Raw genomic sequence first — 24,913 nt, 5'->3', positions numbered from 1 at the left:
CTTATTTATAAAAATCAATAACAGTAAAGCAAGGACTTGATGCAAATATAACAATCTTAGTTACAAATAAATAATTTAGGATAGAATGTGAAGGTTTTAAATTTCAATATTAACGCGCGAATCAATCCCAAACTAGTTTGCATTTACAGGGGTATTTATTTTAGGGGAAAACTTACAGAACACCGACAGTCAGGAAAGGAGTCTAGTCGCTGGAGCAAGACCTGGAACCAAGAGCAGGAACCAAGAGAGCAAGCAGAGGACTGCTGAATAGACCACGCCCCAGTGGGCTGGTACTTCAGCGGCTATGGGCTGAAGGAGCGGAAGGCACTCCCGCAGCACAATATTCCAAACAACAGAAGAAAAGTTTAACTTCTTACTCACTCAACTATCCAAAACACCTCACACCAAAACCAAGGAAAGTCAAGCTATGTCATGACACTGCCGTCTCTCCATCTAAACAGTAGGCATGTCCAAATGCAATCTACTTGCCTTATTCTCTAGCACTGAAATAATTTCTTAAAGCTGATGCCCACACAGCTGTATTACATTGAAAACTCAAGTAGGTCTTCAGGGGATATTTATCTTAGACTCAAATCTGTGGATAGACACCAATGAATTATCTTTATAGTTGCCAAACGTTATGTTAAAGGGACCACCTAAACAAATTTGTCCCAAACAAAAATAGAAATAAATGGATTAAAAACTGGCCATCTAACAGTATATACAGAGAAATTGTAATTGGTAGTCCGTCTAGTTGGGGAGAGATTTCCAGTAGGGTCCCACAAGGATCGATACTGGGTCCCATTTTGTTTAATATCTTTATAAAATATCTGGGAGACAAAGTAGAAAATTTACTAATTGAGTTGACTGATGACCCCAGTAATTCAGGTGAGCTTGATATATATAATTGCTGTTGGTCTTTAGGATGCATAAAGAAAAAGACAAATACTAATGAAGAATGGGTAAATATTGATTAGTTGGTTTAGTTGGTTTTCAAAAGAATTTTCAGAGTGAATTCTAAGCAGTAGGAGTACACTGGAAAGGTCCTACTGGCTTTGTATTACAAAAGATTCAGCAAAGTCATAGGGACACACAGAGTCACGACACCCTAATACAGAATAAAGAACCTAAAATGGGGATGCTTTTTAGAAGAGCTTTATTTAGAAAACCCGTGGCTGTAGTTTTAACAATACGAAAAGCAGACAGGAGGGATTTCAAGTGTGCAGTAACCAAGGCTGAAAAAGCACGAATGACTAGATTCTCAAATATGCAAATACTTAGCATCAAGCAGAAAAGAACTGGGAAGCCACTCAAAGCTTAAAGCAGGGGTTGAAAACTTTAGCCACGAGAGCAAACCAACTAAAAGCAAATTCTATCAGGAAACACACACACACACACACACACACACATGCCTATAAGAGCAAACAGATAGGCAATTTTTCACACCAAGATAGATTTTGTATATTTTTTTCATTATTTATTTGGGGGGTGTATTTTATGTTTTGAATTACTGCAGAGGACACTTGGGGGAAAGTATCAGTAGGTCTCCTGCTGGTTTGAAGTTGATTTTAAATTCTTAGTATTTTACAATTTAGATTATTACATAAGAGGAGGTGAAAGAGGCACTCAGTTATGGATTTTCATGTGCAGGTTGCTGGAGTTTAAGTAAGTTGATTGCACAGATGGACTAATACAAAATGAGAGTTGTAATTTTCTTTTGCTTTTGTCAACTCTGTGCAATGTACTCTAGTATGGCAAAGGAGACCAAGAGCTGGTACTAGGTCCTTGGTTACCTTTCCTATGTAATTATGGATATTACACATTGTACTTATTAGCCTTGTGTTCTGAGTGTCACTGAAGTGACAGGATAGAAAGTCCTCTGAAAGCTGAAAAATATTTTCAAAAAAATTAACAGCAGATAATAAAGACAAGAAAAGGAAAAATAGAAGCAACCCAATCTTTCCCCTTTTGACCATCCCTATCTCATTCCACCCTGACCTTGGGACTGTGCAGTTTAGAATCACCACAGCTGAACAGACCCAGCTTTTCCATCTCTAGGAAGCCATCAAAGCAGGGAAAAAAAAACCTAATCCCTCTCTAGCAGCTGATTCTTTTCTTTGCTACAGGAGATAACAATACTTAGCTGATTATGTGTCCAATCTTGGGGGGAAATAACCTTAGAATTATGCTTGAAAAGAAGGGACATTTCTGATAAGAAATACTGGCATTATGTATGATACTGACACAAAAGGGAGGATTGCATAATCAGAGCTGAATATGAATCTCCTCTGACCTTTCCTGCTGGGCTGAAAGGAAAGTCAGCATTCAAAATGCTACGTGGGCATCTTTTTGTCTTAATCTAATCAGAATGATGTGCTGCCCTATGAAATGACTGACAGGATTTGACACAATAGGTTTGCTGGAATTTTATAGGTGACAACCATTGTAAAGGTGATCCCCCTCTCTATAATAGTAATTTCTGACACACACACACATTCCTTTTTAGGTAGTACTCTACTTTGGGGATGCTGGCCCATGTAAAACCAAAGGAATCAGTACCAATCAGTATGTAGATGGCCTATTTAATTTGAAAATGGTAGTGATTAAAATATCACTTATTATTTATATATACATAATAAATGGCTACTAGGTAATGAGGACTCTCTTACCCTGTTTCCACATTATCATAATATTCTTCAAATAATATCTTTATAATAGCATGAATACAGAAGAATTGACCCTACTTTACAAATAAGGAATTGAAGGTCAGACAGGTTGACTCTTTATTGTCACACATGGCCAAATATTAAACCTGATCGATTTAAAATTTGATATGGAATTATTGAGCTTGATATCTTTACTGGGATTCTGGTCAAATAAGATGGTCAAACTATGTGGACAAAGAGTAATAAAACCCATTCAAATATAATGTGGAGCAGAGAAGGACACTGTTTCTCAGGTCTGAAGTAGGAAGTTTGTTTGCTCTGGGCCAGATGAGTCTTAGAGTGTGGGAAGCTGTTCTGGGTACCACAGGATGTTTACTGACATTATTGGCTGCCTCACATGGAGCACCAGTAGCAACAGCCATCTTCCATCTTGACCACTAAAAGCAGTCTCTAGACATTGTCATAACTTCTCCGGGGAGACAAACTCTCCTGTTTTGAAAACCACTGTACTAGGAGTCGTCTTGACATCCTTTTGTATTCTCTCCTTTACTATGATCTGCACTTTGACACCTTCAGCCAGGAGGATGGATTTTCATTACCAAAAAGTGTCTATCCCATAAGCTTTTCCCTGCTTCCATCTGGAATCAATTGAATTTAAAACTTTGGAAGGCTCCTTTAAGTTCCATTTATTTAAAATCCCAACTGCTTCAATCTTAAATCAATCATTTAAATGCAAATTAGCATGAAAAGATCAGGTAGATGAAGGCGAAAAGGGATCAGATGTTATCTTCTTAAGTCGGCCTTGCATTAGGCAATTGTTTAAACTCATTTCCAACCCTAGTCCTAAAAGACAGACTTATTCATTATTCTTTTTGTTTTCTTTACTTAGGATGCAATATCTGGCAATCATGAAGCAGATTTAACAGTACTCTCATTTGTCAAATTGAGAAAGCCATATCAATATGCTGGCTGTTTACAGTCTACCAGCTTAAAGCTTCTAGCTATGGAATGCCTGAGCATGCTAGTAAGTCGGCAGTTCCTAAACTCCATGCTTATTGGCTTTCAGAGATTACATATAAAATCTATCATTATAAATATCATCATCTGAGAAAGAAGAGTCTTTAGTTAAAATTAGTCTACAAACAAATATCAGACCCATGGTTAAATTGAAATCATGACTCAGGAATTTACATGGTGGAACTCTCTTATGTTCTGTATATACAATTCAATTGAAGTCAAAGATATTAAAATATTAGTAACCTAGTTAATTATTGTTCTGGTTAATAATTACAGGTGGTTTAAGCACATTCTTCTTAATATGGGACTTATTAAATAGTTCATACTGATATCCTGGGGAAGAAGAATGTGCTTAACCCACTTGTAATTAATTATTTAATAAGTCCCGTATTATGTTCTATTTCATAAACACTGGGGTGGATGTTAAATGGAAGCATTATTTTATTTATCTCAAAAAGTTCAAGCATGGAAAATAAAGAAATACATTCACAATTATTCTGTTTAGGGCAGAAAGCACTCCAATAGTAAACTACATGAAGTTACATTGGGAGCAAAGTAGCTTTCTCACCTCCATTGAGACTGCTACGAAAACCCTTGAAGAGAGGATCCCTAAACCGGATTGCAAACTAGAATAATCCAGTAAACCTTTAAAATGTATAATTCCTAGGTTTAAGAGAAACCCAGAATTCAATCTTTGAAAAATTTTTCTTCCGGACATTCCACTGAGATGAAAATCTGACGTCAAGAAGAAACAGTGTGTAAACTTGTGTAGGAAGTCTTTGATCCTGCTTGACTTAATGAAGATGGGGGCTGGGGGGTGGGGGACTCATGCAGGGAAGTGCTCTTGGGTAAGTGGTATGTAGGCAAGGCCTTAAGTAATCCCTGTCACTTGAGAAAATTACTCCTCTCTTCCCTACTTCTTCCTATCATTTTGATTACTTGGAGGGGAAAAACATCTCAAGTTGTTGCTGGTAGGTAATTAACACATTTCTAAAGTTGATTATTTCTATTTTAAATCAAAGAGAATGTGCATCTCAGGTCCAGAGCTTTCACTTAGCATAAGCAACAATTTAATAATGCAGTTTTATTTTATATTTCATGTCAGTACCAGCAAGTACTATTGAGTAAGATAACATTTTCTTTTTAAATAAATTTAAATAATTTAAATTTATTAAATTAAAGTAACTACATTTAGAAAAATGTAAAGTAATTATAGCATATGGTTTTCATATATGAAAAAACAAACTGTGCGGCTACCAAGTAATGAAGTTTGAGCATTCCTACTATTAACAGAAAGGATATCCAAACATTAGTTGATACATTTAGGGAGTCAATTTTGCCTCTCACGTTTTATCTATGTAATTGGGGAAGTTCTTACCATTTTCTTCTTCAGGCCCTGTTTCTCTGTGTGTTAAGAAGTCTACCAGGCTCTCTAGCATTTCTCTAAGAGCTTAAGCAATGAGAACTATTTTCCCTGTGAATGTACCTTGTTGACATCCAGGCGCATCTTCTCATTGTTGGCATTAGCAGCTTTCTCAGCTGCTTTCTTTTGACGCTGGGGCCCTCTCCCGAAGAAGATGTAGTTGACCAAAGCATATTCCAGAAGGGCCATGAAGACGAAGACAAAGCACCCCATTAGGTACATGTCAATGGCTTTTACATAGGGGATTTTGGGGAGAGTCTCCCTGAGGTGGGTGTTAATTGTGGTCATTGTTAGGACAGTTGTAATTCCTGAAAAAATGAAAAAAGAAAAGAAAGAAAAAATTAGAGTCATACCTCCTCTCTTTCTTTACTGGTCTCACAAAATCTGAAAAAGCTAGTATTACTTATTTATATATACTGATATATTTGATGGTGATTTATCACACAGCCTCCCTGGAAATATGCATAAGTTAACCTAGAGTGAACATGAATTATTACGAGAAAATTTCTTAATTGTATTTTTCTACATGTAGTTATTTATGAAGTAGGGGATTGGAAATATGAGTTAAATATTATGATAGACTTATCTGTTTGGGGCAAATTAGTACAGAGAAGACCCTATTTCCTGATGTATCAGAGGCAAAAATGTAGATTTTAGGGGTGATTGCTGAAGAATGAGTGGGTGTTTGCCAGACAACCAGAGACTGGCGATGAAAGGTTACAACAGACATCATGGTGGAAAAACTTTATGTAAAGGTTGGGTCTGAGAGAGTTCACAGCTCTTTAGCAAGACTTCAAGATGTCATAGATATACTAGAAAAGAATGGGGGTCAAATGAGGGCCTGTTCAGTGAACGAGAACACAAAATGCTGCTCAGATGCAGACAGGGAAGCATAAATATGGACACCTTGAATTTAGGAAAACCATTCTGGTAGCATTGTGGGAAATGGAGGAACACAGTATAAGACAAAGAATACCCGTTGAAAGGTTTCCATGATAATCCCTATAAATAGTTAAAAGTGAAAGTAAAATCTCAGAGATAGTTCTGAGATCTATGAATACATTATACAGATGAAACACAAATTAGTGCAAATATCTGGAAGCAGAGGGTTACAGAGGCAGGAAGCAGAGTTCTTCATGTTTTTAGTTGGACAGCTAACCACATAACACACACATATGAGACACCGGTAAAATGCTTTTATTCCGTTGCTGTTATGCCTCTTATCTATCTCTTACCACTAGAATGTAACTTTCAAAAAAGAAAAAGTGCAACTTCATTACCTCATTGTGTCATGCCAAGCAAATGTTTTTTGAATGGAAATGAATGGCTTTTCTGTGAGTGTAATCGCTGAATCAGGATCTTATGGTGAAGTCAAACAAGCCCTCATTTTAAAGGGAAAAAAAAATCTGTGCAAGAGGTCATACAATTTACTTAACTTGAATCTCACAAAAATGTTTATGGGATGTAATTTGTTCACATCTGGTATTATGACAGAAGACCAAAGTCAGGCATATGATGAGCAGGACTGCAAAGGATGTCCCAGCATTTTGACTCTTTTGTCTCCTGCCTTCTCTATGCTGCCTAGAAATGTGAATAAACCCTCAGAAAAAAATTTTGCTTATACATTTGTTATATAGCACAACTCCATGCTGGGGGTAGGATAAAAGGAAACATTTCACAGGTGAAGAAGCATGGAGACAAATTGAGCAATTTTGCAAGCATTATTATATGAAATATGTTCTGATAAGACTATCAAACTATTGAAACCAATTTCATTACTAACAGCTCTACCATTAACTAATTTTGACATGGAAGAATTTTAATTTGTGTTTAATTGATTTAATGCTAAATCAGATGATAATCATCAAAGTCTCGTGGTGAACTCCTGTAATGGGAAAAGTCCAGTCTTATTGTGTACCACAAAATTCTGGGTGAGGAAAGTTCATGTGCTCACACACATACACACACATGCACACACAAGTGCTTGTGCGCATGCACACATGGGGAAGGAGAAAGGAAACAGGCAGAGAGGGAGATGGGGGAAAAGGATAGAAGGAAGTAGGGAGGATGGAGACTGAGGACTCCACAGTTTGCAGACGCCCTACCTAATGCAACTCGTGCAGCGGAAGCATCATAGTTAATCCAGAAGGAGACCCACGAGAGGATGGTAATCAGAATGGACGGCATGTATGTCTGCAGGATGAAGTAGCCTATGTTTCTCTTCAGCTTAAAGCTAAGGGACAATCTGGGGTAAGAACCTAGAAAAGCAATTTGAGAACATCATCATTATCAATCAATAGTTCTAGGGCACTTTCCAGTAAAGGCCCGTAAAAAGTTTGTACATCTTCCCTAAATGTAATTTTAGCTACTGGTGAGGAGCATACTTTTCCTGTAAATCTAATCTGCGATCCCAGGTGTTTTAATGAGCAGTAGGACTCAAGTGTGGAATACATTCTGTTCTTACCAGCAGCTAAAGACTCTTTGCTCTTCCTGCTCAGCCTCATATATTACATCCAAAACATTCATCCTCTGTAACTGTGAGGGCAGTGCAATTTAGAAGTCACTTGGTTCCCTCTTTCAACTCTTACTACATTTAGCCTGTATTTTTTTTTTTTTAAAATAGAAGAATAAGGCTGTAGGCTCTAATGGTAGTAAAAGCATTTTCAGAAACCATAGTAGGCACCTTCTGTCTGTGATCAGAACCCAGGCCTCTGTATGGGTTTTTCACTTTTTTTTTTGTTGTTTCTTCAGCAATTTAATTGCTTGTATTATAGTCTAGAGATTCTCAAACTGTGAGCCATGACCCCTTTAGGGGTCAAATGACCCGTTCACGGGGGTCACCTTTGACCATTGGAAACCACAAGCATATGCCTACATTACTATTCCAAACAGTAACAGAATTAGAGTTATGAAGTAGCAATGGAAATAATGTTATGGTTGAAAGTCACCAGGTGAAAGGTGGTATTAAAGGAGCTCAGCATTAGGAACGCTGAGAACCACTAGTCAAAAAAAAAAAAAAAAAAAAAAAAAAAAAAAAAAAAAAAAAAAAGAAGAAATCACTCATGAAAATGTAGAGAATTGCCACTTTTAAATAAAATTTTTTGGGATATAAAGAATCAATGTCATCCTAAGGACATAGCTCTTAGTATGTGCTAGGCTATCAAAAAACCCAAACAACAGCCCCTACTCCTGCCCCCACAGTCCAAAAAAAAAAAAAAAACCCGTATTTTTGTCCTTTGATTGTAGACCTCTGGGGAGTTAACATTACAGAAAAGACTCGTAGGAGTATATAGCCTTGGAGAGTAAAAGTTCACATTGTAGAAAGCAAGCAAGACAAGGAAGTCCTCTCCACCTAGTTATAGGGATTTAGAAACCTCAGCTTTATAGAAAGCTTCTAGGCTGTTTTTTTTTTTTTCACCCCTCTTAGGCTGGAGACAACTTTGCAGTTTCATGAAATCACAACACAGCTTTTGCTGGAAGTGGTTTACAGCTCTACAAGTTTCTGAATCCTTAGCAGAAAGTCGATCCTCCAAATCTACAGCAATAGTTATTTATGTGCCTGTTGGATTCATTTCAACAAGAAAAAACACCAAGAGGAATGTTCCAGCAAGCTTATTACTTTCACCAAAGAAGTTTCTAGCAAATGAAGACTTTCCTACATCCTTTGCATATGAGCTCATGCAGCCGATAAAAGGGCCCGGGTCATCTCAACATTTGGAAGACCTTAGCACAAAGAATAGGTGGAGCTAATGCAAATCCCATGCTCTATGAAAAATGTGGCCTTCTAGGCTACTGAGTTTAAAGAATGCCATGCTACAGTGATAGGTGCTGAATGAACTGCCCTTGGCAAACCATAATAACTGACAAAAATGTGATAAAAAAAAATCCACCTATGTCTGGCCCAGATCCTAATTCCTTTGCCTTTCCTTGTCTACGGCATATGAGAAAAGAGGAGAAGGGCTAGGCTATGCTTGAAACTGCCTTCCAGAAAATACCTGTGTGTTTCTGAATGTTACTATAGGACCTCTTGGGAAATAGGAGTTATAAGATGGCTTCTATATTGTTGGTTCCTAAGAAACAGTCCCAAGAAAAGAAATCCTTAAAAAAATGGTGCCGAAGTTTTCTTTGCTGAATTCCCCGACCCCCCGCTACAAACCTGTAGAGAAGACCACCTTCTTGGTGATGAGTTTATAATCTACAATGGAGAACTGAGGGAGCTCGATCTTCGTCACCCCGGTGACTGCGTTATCATCGCCGCGCCAGTAAAACTCGATGTCATCAGTTGTGTATCCATCTGTAAGAGGAAGCACACATGACTGCACAAACCAGGAACAAAACACAGCTGTTTCTGAACACCTGTGTAGCAGCTGGGCTCTGTATTTATCAGAACCTGCAATGACAGTGTGATGTGTGAACTAGCAATCTAAGCATTTTGAAGTCTAATGAAACCTTTCAACCTCACGATAAGGAAGGTATCATTAGATGCACACGAGGTGTCAAAGGTTGAAAGAAAGGGTACAGAATCCTCCTTTTAGAAGTAGGAAGTGGTGCACATGGGGTTCAGATGTAGATCTAGGTGGTTGTGAATCTTTCCCTATCTATGAAACATGATCACATTATCACAGTACCCTAGATCATGCATAAGACATGATAAAAGAAAAAATAAAGCATTCACATGGTTAGTTTAGTGCTGAATGATATGAGACTTCCCCCTAATATTGAATATTCAAATTGTAACATATTTGGTTTCATGTCAGCAAAGAAGTCACGGTGAAGAAATGGTTCTTCAGTGTTCACATCCCACATCTCAAAAAACATCTCTTTTTTTCTCATTGAAGATTTTGGAACTCTCAAAAATGCTACTGGTTCTAGTCATTTTGAGCAGAACAGAATGTATAGTGTTCCTTAAAAATATGCAGTACATTCATTTGGCAAATTAATGCTGTTATTCATTTAACAGTAATTTCGGGGACCCATATGCTGCTCATCAGTGGATATTCTCAAGCATGTAATAAGGGCATACTGTTATAATGATACTTTCAATCCTTGACTCTTAACATACAAGCATAGAGACCATAAGTTCAAGGAATAGCACATATTAAACTGTAAGAAGTATTTTAAGAGATATATGCAACATAATCTAGTGTATATTAATAATTAATAGAGTCATCTAACGTAGCCCAAAATATATCCCTCAAGCAGAAGCAGGCACTATGTCTTTACATATGGCATGTAAAGAAATGTCACATTCTGTCTTTAAAAATATTTTTAGATGGATAGTTGAAGGTTACAATTCTGGAAACTGGTCTCTTAATTTCAAAATTAGCAAAACAAATTAGAAACTGGTGAAATTCCTTACCTTTGGTTTGTTATTAAATAACGAACACCATAAACTACATTGAAACACATTGTGGCGTTTTAATTGACTATATTTTATTAGAATGAGTTAATCTAGAGATCTTTTTTTTAATGAAGTGTCTACTTTCTTATGAAAAGTAAATTTCAAGATTTTATGAAAGTTCTAGTGGTAAGTCAATGGCACCATCAACAAATTCTCAGCACAGAATCTATACTCCAGTAAAATTTTCATTCCGAGCTTAAGAAGTGGGGTGTCTTCCTCAATGGACAAGGATATTTTTTAAAGGTTGTACTTCTCCTGATAGTAAGATCTCATGGTCGAAACTGGTATCTCAAATGCAATCTAATGATAGTCTGCTTTTTTATAGAAATATCTCAGACATGAGATAGTTCAGACTTTGATTAAAAAATAATTTACAGTAAAAGAAAGGGCAATAGTTCCTAGAAAACATCAAACAAGATACCTAGGAATGTATCCAAAATTGGACTTGTCATACATAAGCATGGAATGGGGTATTTGTGAAACAAGAAGTCACAGTCCCCATGGGAAGAGTTTAGGAAATAGTAATTACCACCAGTAGATCGAATTCAAGGTTGCTGGACAGATTCTAGACACCATCCCTTTTACTGAGAGCCAGAGCCTCAAAAACTATGAGTCTGGGTTTAATATCTTGTGAGCATAATAATCAAGATGCTTGAGAGAGGAACTTGCTTCTGCTCTTAAGGAGCATCTTGGATAACTGTATCTTGGGTGGAATGTGAAAACCTTGAGAACCACTTGGCTAGCACATGAAGATGATGGTAACAATTCTGAGATAAAGAATATGTTAAATATGACCTTTTCCCCACTAGGAACTCTAAAATAAAAATAATTTCTTATATCAATATTTACTATTGTTTTATAGGGGAGTAGTATTTATGAACATTGCTGAGCTTTGACTGCCCATATTGTGAATGAATTATCTCTCCAAACTTGTTGGAAAAACAAAAAAGTCTAAAACTATGAAAGGTTACATAATGTGCGTAAAGTCCCTTATCTGCCATGTGACTGAATGAGGAATGGTTACCATTTTGACACAAAGACAGTATTCCCCACTGTACAACCTGTTAGGGCACATAAAACAAGCAATACATTAAAAAGAGGCCAAGTGCCCATTTTGTAATGTAAACAAAGGGTAAATAACTTCAAAGCAAAAGAGGAGCAATGAGTCCCCAAATATTTTCTGTACAAAGAACTAAGTTTGAACTAATGAAGATCATTTCTACCTTTCCAGTTTCCTCTCCCCCTCCCTTCTGCAGTTCTGACCATCTTCTCATTCATTACTGTCAATCATACACATCCACAGACAGAGGAATTAGAAAACAGGAGGCATTTCAGTAAGATAGCGTGGGCAATGCTTGTTACTCATCCATCTAGTGGAAAAATTATTAAGAACAACATTCGCAGGTTTGACAATGTTTTCTGGGCAAGACCTGCTAGAGAAAAAGCACTCAGTAAAATCGTTGTGTTAATAAAATAATGATTTAGTGCGCTTGTTGATTTGAGTGAATAGCTATTTATAATGCTGATTTATCCAGGTATTTATGTATTATGGGTACACACACACATACCCCAACTATACATCTTCCTATGTACTAAATATATACTTTTGAAATAGAGCTTTAGAATTTAATAAGAACTTTTGGGGTTTGCCCAGAGGTTCTTCATCACATATTTTCCATGTCTAGCAAAATTGCTTTACCTTTAGTTATTCTCATTTTCTTCTTTATAATTTAGGATAACAATAAAATAATAGCTGCTTTATTGTTCCCAAATATGGTTTATAAATGTTCTTTTACATTTAAAGGGGGATATGATATAGATATAAAATAATTTACATTGGTATGATTTTAAGGTCAATTTTGTTATATGTTTATGTATTTCTGATCTTGATTAAGGTATTGTAATTATGTAGTTCATTTAAAAATGTAATGTAAAATAGAAAATATAGGTTGTTAATGGATAATCATCAATAATAGTCAAGCTTGTAGTCATGTTAATTAGATTTTCTAGATATATAGAGATATATTTCAATTAGATAGGCATTCTTCATATCTTTCAAAGACTACAGAACATGACATTTAAAATATTTTAATAACTTAGGGCTTTTCATGACAATGAGACATATCTGCTCCTGGCAGCACCAATCTACTTCAAGAGGAAGATGGGCATTAAAGAGGCTCCTTATGGAGTTTGATAGCCACTTGGGCAAGAAACTGTTCTTGCCTGGACTATTGCATAAACTGGACACAAAGAACCTACAAAAAGAGGACTGCTAAACTTGCCTAAAGGTGAGATGGTTTTTCGGGGTTCCTGACTCCTAAAAGAGTCTGCAAGACATTCTACAGGACACAACAAAAAGTGACTAAACTGTCTTTGGAATTTCCTGCTTGATAAAAATGTCTGCTGAAAACTATGGGCCTGTAGGCTAAAGATGGATGCCCCAACGGTACAGAGGAACTTTGAGTGACTGTCCAGGCAGTGAGATGTCTCTGTCATTTCTAGAGTTTAAAGTTTCTTATTTCTTGTTTACTTAGGTAGTATTATATCCTTCTGGAGTCTTTGATGGAGTTAAAGAATGGTTAGTTATAGTTATAGTTTTCCTTAATAATGATAAAAGATAAAATAAATATAAATATTATAACTGTAATTCTTGCTTGATAACTGTTTTGCTATATGTAATCTTACTATGTTAAAATAAAAGCCTTTCTTTTTTGTTTAAACAGAAAAAGGGGAAATGATGGAGGAATTACTTTCATTTAATAAAGAAACTGCCTTGGCCCCTTTAATAGGACAAAAATTAGGTAGGCGGAGTAAACAGAACAGAATGCTGGGAGAAAGAAGCCGAGTCAGGAGTCGCCATGATTCTCCCACTCCAGACAGACGCAGGTTAAGATCTTTCCTGGTAAGCCAGCTCGTGGGCTACACAAAATATTAAAAATGGGTTAGATCAATATGTAAGAGCTAGCCAATAAGAGGCTGGAACTAATGGGCCAGGCAGTGTTCAAAAGAATACAGTTTCCATGTAATTATTTCGGGACATAAGCTAGCCATGCGGGCGGCTGGGTGCCGGGGACGCAGCCCCGCCGCTCTTATTACAACATAGAAGTGCATTACAAGGAAAAACATTGCATTATTTTTGAGTTTTTTATTATTTAATTTTTAAAATTCTTTTCAAATTTCACATGACATTCTTATCATATTTACATTAATTCCTCATCTAAACTCCTCCCATACCCACCCCTGGAAATTTTGTTGTCTTATATTATTTTAAACTTGATAATCCATCAGCTCCAATTGTTTTATATGTTTCTGGGTGTGGGGTCAGCTACTTGAGTGAAGCTGACCTTCTAGTAGCTACACCATTAAAGAAAATGAGGCCCACCTCCCATAGTTCACATAAATTCATACAACTGTACAGGAGGGATGATATTCACTTTTGATAAGATTTAAATAATAATGGTTAAAAATGAATATCATTTAGCTGCATGCCATCTTGTGCTTTTGTGAGCAGACATAAGGGGCTGCGTGATGAGACAATTAGTGATTTGAACACATTTGCAGAGCTCTCCTAAAGACTTGGAAATCAAGAGTAAAGCATTTAAGGTCACTTTGATGCCCAGGGTTTTGGTATCTAAAACGATGATACAGTACATTACACATATTTCTTGGCTACTGCTGGTCTTCAAAAGCCAAATCATATCATTTTTGTTAGCTCAGGTTAAATATTCCAAGTGGAAGACAAATGCATTTTCTCAAACCCTCTGTTTCTCAAGATGAAAGAACAGTCATCTCTGAGTGAGCTAGGGCAGGCAAGTTAAAAAGACAGTTCGATAGACCGTGTAGGATTGACTTAAAACAGACCTAGTTTTCTCCTGACTTTGAATTTCCTCTAGAGGAAAGCTTAGCAGTCTCTAAAAGTGATTAGGAACTAAGAGGAAATAAATGTGAATGTGGATGACCTGACTTACATAGCATTCATAATGAAAATAATTAGATTTCCTTTAGAACACATCGGATGGTAGCCGTGTATTGAAGTGCTTCATTAATGTCTCCCTAATCAAAATTGCCTTTTATATTTTTTAATCATAAAATTCCTAAATCTGAGTCATTACATTATTTTTGGTTGTATCACCAAAACCTACAACCTACATGCTAAATTCAAATAGGATATGAATGCAAAAAGCACTAATTAATTGCAATTCACCTGTAAGAAAGAGAATGACATGAACTCATGCCATGACATCACTTCTGATCAGGAATCACATTTATGTATGTACATTTATAAATAAATGTATAGAAAACATGAGTTGGAGACACTTTTGTTTCCAAATATCAGTAAATAAAGGCATCACCAGAGATCTAAGTAGGACTGTCAGCTTTAAATACAGATGCATAATAATTGAACAAGTCCTTACAAATGGGACATTATTTTATTGCACAATGTGGTAGTTTAAAAAGGTTTCTCTCTCTCTCTCTCTCTCTCTCCTCTCTCTCTCTCTCTCTCTCTCTCTCTCTCTCTCTCTCTCTGTCTCTCTCTCTCTCTTGAGACAGGGTTTATCTGTAGTTTTGGAGCCTGTCCTGGAATTAGGCCAGGCTGACCTCGAACTCACAGAGATTCACCTGCCTCTGCCTCCCAAGTGCTAGGATTAAAGGCATGCGCCACCACTGCCCGGCTAGGTTTTTCTCTCATTACTGTCAGTCTGCACATATCTTATTATTTATTAAGTCAATATTCAATTTTATAATTTTACTTCATAAATAATATAAAAATATACCAAGACATTAAGCCATGGAAAACAATGAGAACAAGAATAAGAGATTAATTGCTGACAACACAATGTATTTTTGATAGTGGTACATTAAGGTAGCTTAGTCCATTCATAATGGACTAATGGACTAAGTTTTATTTTCAGTGGCATTGGTGTTTGCATTGGGTTTACCTCTTACTATCATCATAATCAGCCCTTAGTAGTAGTTTTAACCTACTAATAATATCCTGTTCCAACCAGTCAGCAATGCATGAGAGTCATAGGTCAATGTTATGGAGACGTTCACAGTACATATGAATTAGATATGAGTTCATTTCTTAGAGAATCATATTAAGAACCATTTGACTCCCTGCCTTTCAGGCATATAAATGGCACTTTGAAAGCTTTTTGATTCAAACACTTCGTTTCTAAAAATTTCGCTTGTAACTCCCTCGTAGTACTCATTTTCGTGTGGGCACCATGGGTCTCCTAGGCACTGTTAGCAAATCTTTATTACTGTTCTAAGAAACATTACTCTTATAATGAATTCGATGGAAAAGAGTTCCATAATCAATGCATTTGAGAATAATAGCACTTTCGGGCCACTGGTTATAGTCACAAAACATTTGACACAGTCAAGGAAAGGAAACCATGAAATAAATAATCCGTTTAATTTTACTTATCCCTATCATAGGTTAGATTTGTCTAGCGAAAGAAAATAAGTATCTAAAGACACCTATCCACATCCAATCAGTCTGTTAAATGGTGGATGGGAGTAGTTGCTCACACACTGTGGCAAAATCATATATGGTACTCTTAGTAATGACCAGAGAAGCTCATGAGAAGACTTAGGAACCCTTAAGAGTAAACCTTCTTTAGTAGATTAAACATTTTTTTATACAAATAAACTTCCAAGAGAGAGAAATTATTTTCAATAAAAGAAATGGAACTGCTTTGTGGAGTTTCAGGGATGTAGCATGGAGAAATGGTTGCAAGAAAGCAAGCACTATTCTGATGACTACCTAAATCAAGTGACAATAATTAGAAGCCTACAATTAGAAAGGATCCAAAATACACACAGGTCTGAAAGTCGTGCAAAGGTATAAGACTGTGTAGTATCAATGCCAGAGTCATGAGGATTTTTAAGACACAGTAGTGGCTTTTCAAATTCAGTGATAAATTTTGCTGAGACACTCTGAGTGATTTCTCTGAGTCTTTGTATCCCATTCATCACTCTGATCTTTAGATGAACTGCTAGACATAAGTGTTCTGCTGTAAAACCATCTCTGGACCTCAAGCAGTTCAAAATAATTGGATGAAAGAAGGTCAGGCTTGAGTCTGTAGTGTTTGTTTGGAAAGCACACCGTTAGGTCATAGCCCATTATTCATTTGTGCATCAAAGATAATGTGTGTGTGTGTGTGTGTGTGTGAGAGAGAGAGAGAGAGAGAGAGAGAGAGAGAGAGAGAAGAGAGAGAACCACATATAAAATTCAAGTTTTATGAAGTATGAGACTGTAAAATCACATTCAAATAAAATGTCAAATGGTGGACTTTAAAATGCATTTCCCCTGACAAAACAGTATTTTTTTTTATCTCCATATGGGAGCAGAGTGGTTTTGCGATGATTTATGGAAATTTAACTATAGTGCATATCTTGAATGTTTGCATTGTGTTTGGAGAGATAAAGTCATTAATGCAATGGTTCAGATCTCAAAACATAACAAACAAAAAGAGCCTCAGTCATCAATAATAGTAGCTGTGCATTTGGAAACCTTATGGATAAAGCCTTAAGCTTTTTATATGGTCATGGGATGGCACTAGGTTGACATTGGTTCTAGATATCAGGATTCTTCCTCTGATAGAGAAGAATATTTGTCCAAATGCATAAGCTCCCAGGCTCAAAATAAAACAGAAGATTCAGAAAAGTTTTGGCTTAAAAAAAATAGGACAGTGGTTTTCAAACTTCATGTGTATAGAAATCATCCAGAAATCTTGTTAAAATGCAGACTTGATTTAGATATGAAGCCCGAGATTCTGCTGCTCTATCAAAGCCCATGGGGAGCTGATGCTGTTTGTCCAAATATCATCCTTAATATAGCAAGGGATTAAAGGATTCTGCAGAGTGAAATTTCTCTCCTCTGCCAGAGAGTCAGGTAAGGAATGCCTTGGATGGAGCAAGGCAGGCTAAGGAAAAAGATTTCTTGAAAACAAAAGTTTTATTGAATCTAAAATTAAGGTACCTTTTCCTTTTTTTTCCCCAGAGATACTAGAAAACATTTATTATATACTGCCTGGGGACCTGATTTCATTTAATCATCTACAAATTATCAATAAGTAATACTGCAGAGAGCAGGAAAGGGATCTGGGTACAAAACTCTAGCACAAGTTGTACCCATGCCAAATTTATTCTTATGTTTAGTTTTTAAAAGATCAAGAAAACTCCATCCTCTCATTAGTAGAAAACATCTCTATCTATATTTAACTGCAAGCCAATCAGCAACCTTTCAAGTTTTCCCCCTTTCTCCAATTTATGACACACAAATTATTACTCTTGCTTTGTTTAAAGTTGGCAAGATCCAGGCATAATGATATAGTTATGTAATCTCAGCACTTTAGAAGTCAACTCTCAAGATTCTGTGTTGGAAGCTAGCCTGGGCTACATAATGACACTTTCTTTTAAATATAACATAAGCAGAACAAATGAAGACAAAATGTAAAAGAATAGTAAGAAAAAATAGTTGACAAAGACAAGTTGATGGTGCTTTGATTGTTGTTTTGCAAGACCAGGTCCTTTATGTAGCCCTGACTTGTCCTAGAACTCACAATGTAGAACAGACTGACCTCGAACTCATGGAGATCTGCCTGCCTCTACACCCTAAATGCTAGAATTAAAGGCATGGACAGCCATCACCCAGTTTGATGGCACTTTAACAAAACAATATGAAAGGCAAAAATAGAGAAAATATTTGGGCCATCTTTCCATGTGGCCCAAAACTGAATGAAAATCCATCAGTCACATGTTGAAAACTGACATTCCATGGCTTCTACCTGTTATCTCATCTTATATTAGTATTCTGCCTCTTGCAAATTCCTCACTGTTGGCCTATTCTCTTTGTGAATTATGAGGGGCTCTTTTACCTTCAAGTCTTGTTTCAAAGCTACATTACTTATTTGAAGTATTTCTCCCTTCACATCTAGTATCCTGGTGTCAGCACTCTTGAAGGGCCCATTGCAATGTCCCTCTTTCTCCAAAACGTTCATTCATTTTACTTCAGTTGAGATCCTTGTCTCTTCTCATTCCTGCAGCTTTCTTTTTAAAGTACTCTAGTTGAGTGTCTGCCATTATACTTCCCATCGCCAAGTCTGAATTAGAGGATTTGTGGATGTGCTGGTCTTAGTGACAAAATTATCAAGAGGCATGGCTGGCTCTGTGGCTTCCTTTCTCTTTTGTGCAGGTCTTGAGCCAGCGCTTGTCCTACTCAGGTGAACTGAATTGTCAATGTGGTACTAACCCCTCCACCTGTGACTCATCAAATCCCCTCTGTAAGCATGTGTAGCTCAGAAGCCATTTGCTGAGCAGTAAAAGCACAAGTCTGAGCATCATAAGTGGCTTGAGATGTGCAAGACCCATCCCGTAAGCTCCAAGTCATTAAAAGAATGCCAAGGCTTCTAGTACCAGTCCAAAGAAGCAATTTATCAAGCTGTAGCCAATGTCCCTGGGTTTAGTCAAACGTCCAGATGCTCTGTTTTTTTTTTTGTTGTTGTTTTGGTTTTTTGTTTTTAAATAGGTATTGTCATTCCTAGAGTGAGCCAAAGTTTCCTTTGAAGGACCTCAGAACTCTAGTAATGATTTCCTCTGGGTTGATAGATTTGGGAACCCATCTGGCACACAAGTCTCCAGAGGGATCCAATACCTGCAGTTCAAATACAATAATGCTCCCTTGCGAAAGGTGGAGACAGTCACACAGAAGAGCATGCTAACTCAAGAGTGCTAATGGAAGATGGTTAAATTAACAAGGCCAATTGCATGGCCAAGGAGATTCGCACAGCTGTGCAATAAAATGCCGTCAACTGTGACATCAACCCATCTGCTTCCTAATAAGAGGTGACAAAGGAAGTAAAGGCTCTGATATGGATCTTTCTATCTTAACTCACTCTTGTGCATGTCCTTACTGGGATACAAGGTGAGCTGAGGATCGCTCATACCAATAGTGGTAGGCAGGAAACTCCTACTGAGGGGTGTTTGGTCTGTGCTACATTAGGGTAGAGCTTGACTAATAATGCTCTTCCTACAAGTCATACATGAATCCCTTTTTGTACTTTCATATTATTTTAAGGGTATTCAATATATTTAATATAAGTTATTTGGCACAGACTCTACTTCCTTTACTCAGCTGTGAGATCTTAGCGTACATAGTCCTTACATTCTTGAAGTGGAATGAAAGATGACAAATATCAGATATTTAGTAAACATTTACTGAGACAGAGCAGATTTATGTGCCGTAAGAGGGTTTATGTACATAGCAGAAGGGAGGACTTAGATCGGATGGCTTATATGCCACTCTTGTTGACAGATACGTGCAGATAAATATGGTATTGCTCTTTTGTCTGGGGAGTTGGGAAGACTTCCCTGAAATGAGCTAGAGCTGGGGCTTTATATAACAGCCACTGGCTTATGTGATTAAAGTATTTTTTTTCCATGAAGCCCAGTGCATCCTAAGCATTGTCTCACCTGGTCTTTAGCAAAGCCTCTGACACAAAAGTTCTTTTCCTTATTTTATAGATAAAGAACCTGTAATTTAAAGAGGCTAAGTTACTTGCCCTAGTGTCAGAAATGTAAAGAATCCCTTGGTCGATATAATTACCACCACACATTATGATACAAAACAATATGTCTGAATTATTGAGATGCTCTATAGGGCTCCATCTTTACATTTTAGAGCACAGGTTGGCTTATCTTTACTGGATTACAGAGTCAACTGAGGACATTCATATTTAAATAGTCTCATTGTATCCACTCCTTTTTGCAATGTGAATTCAAAGCTCCTGCCATTAAGAGGTAGACTATTTCTCTGAACCCCAAATCTGTGCTATCTTATGTTTTAATGAGCAGTATTGCTGACACTGTCTCAGCTTGGGTCTCAGGAAACTGTGTAGTTATGATTACTCTTTGGGTTTCCAGTTGCTACCGTAGAAACAGGCTTTGAACAGCCTGCTGGATAACATGGGGGAAGAGGCATACTTTCCTTTATCATGGAGTCAAACAGCAAGTCCCCAGCACAATAGCATTCTTGGTCATAGCTAAAACGAGCCGAACTTGGCTTAACTCGACAGAACCTCCAGGCTAATTTGTAGTCTTTCAAAGAATAACAAAGATTGCTTTTGTTTTAATCCACTGAGTTTTAGGCTAGCTTATAAGTAGCAGAAACAAAGAGAGAACAGCAAATCCTATCTATAACTAAAAGTAAGCTTCTTCTCTGCTTGGAGATGTATGGCATATACATCGTCTTCAGGATGGCATTCACAGCCATATCTGAGCGTTGCTTTAGAGAATCTGCAACTGCTTTTATGAATCCTAGAGGCTGGACCAACCAAAACGTCAGCCAGAACACCTACCTAGACTACTGTCCTGACTTTGCTACACAGAAACTGCAGATCTGTGAATGCAATATATGCCCTTCAGAGCTCATTTTCAACATCTGAAAAACACTTTATTATTCTTAAACAGCAATTCTCAGGTTTTGGTTTCTGAACGCCTATATTCTGAAAATCCACTGAAGACTCTAAAAATATATCTGTGTTGGTTAAAGTTATTGAGATTTACACACACACCCCATATATATATATATATATATATATATATATATATACACACACACACACACACTCACACACACACACATTTAAAAACGTTTCTTGATTTTTGTCATTAACTATTTGAAACCAACTGTGGTTGTCCTGTTACATACTAATGTAAAGGACATTTCTATGAAAACAAATTATATTTTTCAAAGCAAAAACTGCAAGGCATGGGGTGTTAGATGGAATTTCTGCACATTTCTCCAATGCTGATAGAAATTAGATGGATTCCCAAGTATACCTTTGCTTTGTCACTGCAGTCACGCCTTCAGGAAATGTGTTCTCATGGTGTGAAAGAAAGGGTAATGAGGGAAATGAATTCTTGATATTCTGGTCAATGGAACTGGATATCTGAAGATATTTAGGAAATTCTCTAGATGTGCTCTCAGGGAAACCTGGACATTCCAGATCATGTTTTTGGAATCACAGTCTCTGGGGCTGAGCAATATGAGATTCTGTGATTTAGCTAAAACTATGATGAATTCTGCTTTGAAAAGACATATTTAGTTTATTTAATGTGTATGAGAGTTTGCTTGCATGTATTTATGTGTGCCATCGAGTTCAGAAGATGGTGTTATAACTCCTAGAACTGAAGCTAGTTGTGAACCACCATGTGGGTGTTGGGAACCAAGCCAGGGTTCTCTACAAGAGCAACAAATGTTCTTAACCACTGAACCATCTCTCCAGCTCCAATTCATTTAATCTTAAAAGGTTAAAAACTACTCATAAGTAATAATTTTGCTGTCTTATGACTAAGATAAAAAATAACCTTTTTAAAGCTAGGAATTTTTGGTCATTTTTAATTCTTACTTAAAAATTATGTTTATAGCTTAATTTTTAAATTTTTTAGTTTATTCTTCTTCTATATAATACCCGCTCACTACAGCTTCCCCTCAATCCACTCCTTCCAGTTCCTCCCACTTCCTCTCTACCCCAGATCCATTCTTCCTCTGCTTCCCCAGCAAAGAGCAGGCCTAAACAGGGACAGAAACCAGATATGGCAGAACAAGATACAGTAAGACCATATATATGATGAAGAAGGTCATATATATCTGAGAAAGATATTTGTATTTGTCTACAACTGAAACTACATCCATCCATATCTGGTTCTCAACGTGGTGGGGGCAGTGTATATGACTGTGAGATACAGAAAGATTGATCTTTGCCTTAGCATGACTATACCCTTTTTTAGATTCTTTGCTTTTCCATGATGATAGACTCAAATGTGAGGCATAAATGGAGTTGTTGACCAACAATCAGAGAACTGAGGGTCCCTGTTCAACAGATTCAAGCAGCTGAGGCCTGCTACAGCCCAGTGAGTCTGAAATCAGACTTTTCTCCAGGTGAACATTCAGGATGGACCCACAGGGACAGATGGTAGCTTGACCACAACCTCATGAGAGGCTGTGAACTCAAGTCACCAGAAACCTTTACTCCTGAATTGCACACATTCTGAAATAAGAAATATCTGCTGTTTAAAGCCTTTAGACTTAAGAGATATTTGTGAGTCAGAAATAAATTCACAATCAAACTATGAAATAAACACTAAAACTCAAGCTGGGTATTAAAAATGTACCTTCTCACAATAAATGTATAAATAAAATCACGTTCAGCATTGTAGTCAATGATGAAACGTCAAAAAAAATTTCACTCAGATTGCAAAAGACTGATGCTCAGTTTAGCTGCTTCCATTTGGAACAGTACTTGAAGAATCATTGTCAGAGCAATTGGACAAAAGAAAGAAAGAAATGCACCAAATTTGAAAGGAAGAGTTTAAGTTGCATTTGCATGCAAACACATTTACACTCACATGTACACAAACACACACACATGCACAAATATACAAAGGACTTAATACTAATAAATCTAGAAAGGATGAAAAACACAAAGCCTGAATTTTAGGAAATAACTAATGTTTTGTCAAAGAAATAACAAACTACCTGAAAATGAAGTACAGTAAACAACCATACTTATAAAAGACAGAGACTTAGGAAGAAGTATAATCAATGAAATAAAATAATTAGATAAATAAAAAATACAGATGAAGCAAGCAAATGCTGGCTAATGAATTAGAGTGTGGGTATTATATCACCAAGGTGTTCTGTCCTAGACCAATGTAAGAGTGAACGAGCATTGAGACAGATAGAGAAGGCTTCATGTGTTATAGATGGATGTGAGTATATAAAAAAGCCTGTTTCAGACACACAGACCTGTATACATAAACTTTGGTATAGGTGAAAGTGTTCAGCTTACAGATAAACATTTGAATATATTCAGCACACAAATGATATTGAATGTTGCACAGCTCTGAGAGAGCACAAAGCTTTGAGTTCAAATTGGGACAAATTCTAAGTGCAGTTGAAGATGAGTGGTCTGTGTATGAACTCACATCCTCAGCTAGGTAAGGATGTAAGATTAAAATCTAGCAAACCAAGAAGAATAAGAAAAAATACATTTGATAGGAGGTAAAGTTAGAGAACAAACAATATTGTTTGAAGATTTGCCTCAAGCAGTTCACTGAAGAGGAGAACAGGAGTTTCATCCGAGTTTATTAACAGCCATAGAAATCTCAGCTTGAGTCTCGGTGGAGGAGCAAGACACACTGGAGGAATTTGAGAATAAAATATAGAATAGACGTTTAAAGGAAGTTTGCTACAAAAAGGGAAGGCTAGCCTTGCAGCTAGGTATGCTTCTTAAGTAAAAGATGATGTTTGTTTTTAAGTAAGAAGAAGGATCTTCCTTTTAGCCCTGTCAGTGAAGCAATGAGTACTGGTATAGGAGAGAGGGTGACTGGCTGGAGCCATTCCCTTGAGTGGGCAAGATGAAGAAATTCTATTCACAGGACTCATGACAACAGCAGGGAGAAGGTGGCATGTGGGTGAAGATGCTGGTGGCTGGGTAGGTGCAGGGTGGGAGGCTTCTAAGTCCTCTCCTGATGATTCGGTTTTCTAAGTGGGGTGGAGAACAAAAACGGTCATTCACTGGGAGAACAGTGGAGGAGGTGTTGAGAAGGTAAGGAGAAAGGAAAATGTTTTGGGGAGAGGGAGAATAATTGGATCTATCATGTATATTGTCTATCAAAATCAATAACATAGTTGAAAGCTGTGATCAGGAAACACAGAATAGACCAGTCACCATGCCTTGCTTCACCTACTTTAGCTGGACTTTTTCTCTGATCCAAAACACTTAGACTAGAATATAGAATTTCATGGAAACAGCTCTGCCTCTTGGGAAATCTGTGGGTGGCAACTTTTTATTTTGATGTTTTAATGATGAAAATCTAGGACACGACTATGTGTGTGTCCTTTTTTTTTTTTTAACCCTGGAAGAGAGAAAAAAATCTAAATTGAATCCTAGCACTTCTAAACACATCTAAGCATACTTGATCCAATGGTTACATATGTGTAGGTAAGCTATATATAGTACACACCTACACACACACACACACACACACACACACACACACAATTCAGGAAATATTTGATGTTTGACTTGTCTATGTTTTATGTAAGTTTTCCTTATCCTCATTTAGATTTATGCAATGCCAAAGATATTAGCGGGGGTTCTATTATGAAAAAGAGTCACTGATAAAAGATAAAAAAGTCAGTTTGTAAAAACTCATGCTATTTTTCATCTCTAAAAAATATGAAAACAGTGATCTCCTCCAGCAGTCTACTAAAAGGCCTCAGAAGTGGTCTGCATTGTTTTCGCTATTGTTCTTAATAAAAGCAACCACGGCGATTTAGAAAAATGGCAGATTCCCATCTGGGGAAGTGAACATATGTGCTAAACCTAGAAT

The 24,913-nt window shown here is 37.0% G+C and overlaps 1 protein-coding gene across 2 annotated transcripts in view; it reads right to left on the bottom strand.

The window, feature by feature from the left end:
• The window catches only part of Gabrb2 (gamma-aminobutyric acid type A receptor subunit beta2), a 216,372-nt gene that overhangs the window by 28,831 nt on the left and 162,628 nt on the right, over nt 1–24,913 (bottom strand). For both annotated transcript variants that reach the window (XM_057776141.1, XM_057776142.1), the window contains exons 7-9: nt 9,263–9,400; nt 7,212–7,364; nt 5,170–5,414 (exon numbers count right to left, since the gene is read on the bottom strand). In XM_057776141.1, the coding sequence (XP_057632124.1) occupies nt 5,170–5,414; nt 7,212–7,364; nt 9,263–9,400 (536 nt within the window). The remainder of the gene's footprint in view (nt 1–5,169; nt 5,415–7,211; nt 7,365–9,262; nt 9,401–24,913) is intronic.

This window comes from Chionomys nivalis, chromosome 7 (assembly GCF_950005125.1).
Source record: "Chionomys nivalis chromosome 7, mChiNiv1.1, whole genome shotgun sequence".
NCBI lineage: Eukaryota > Metazoa > Chordata > Mammalia > Rodentia > Cricetidae > Chionomys > Chionomys nivalis.
The sequence above is the reverse complement of the archived record's forward strand: the minus strand, read 5'-3'. Positions and strand labels throughout refer to the sequence as shown.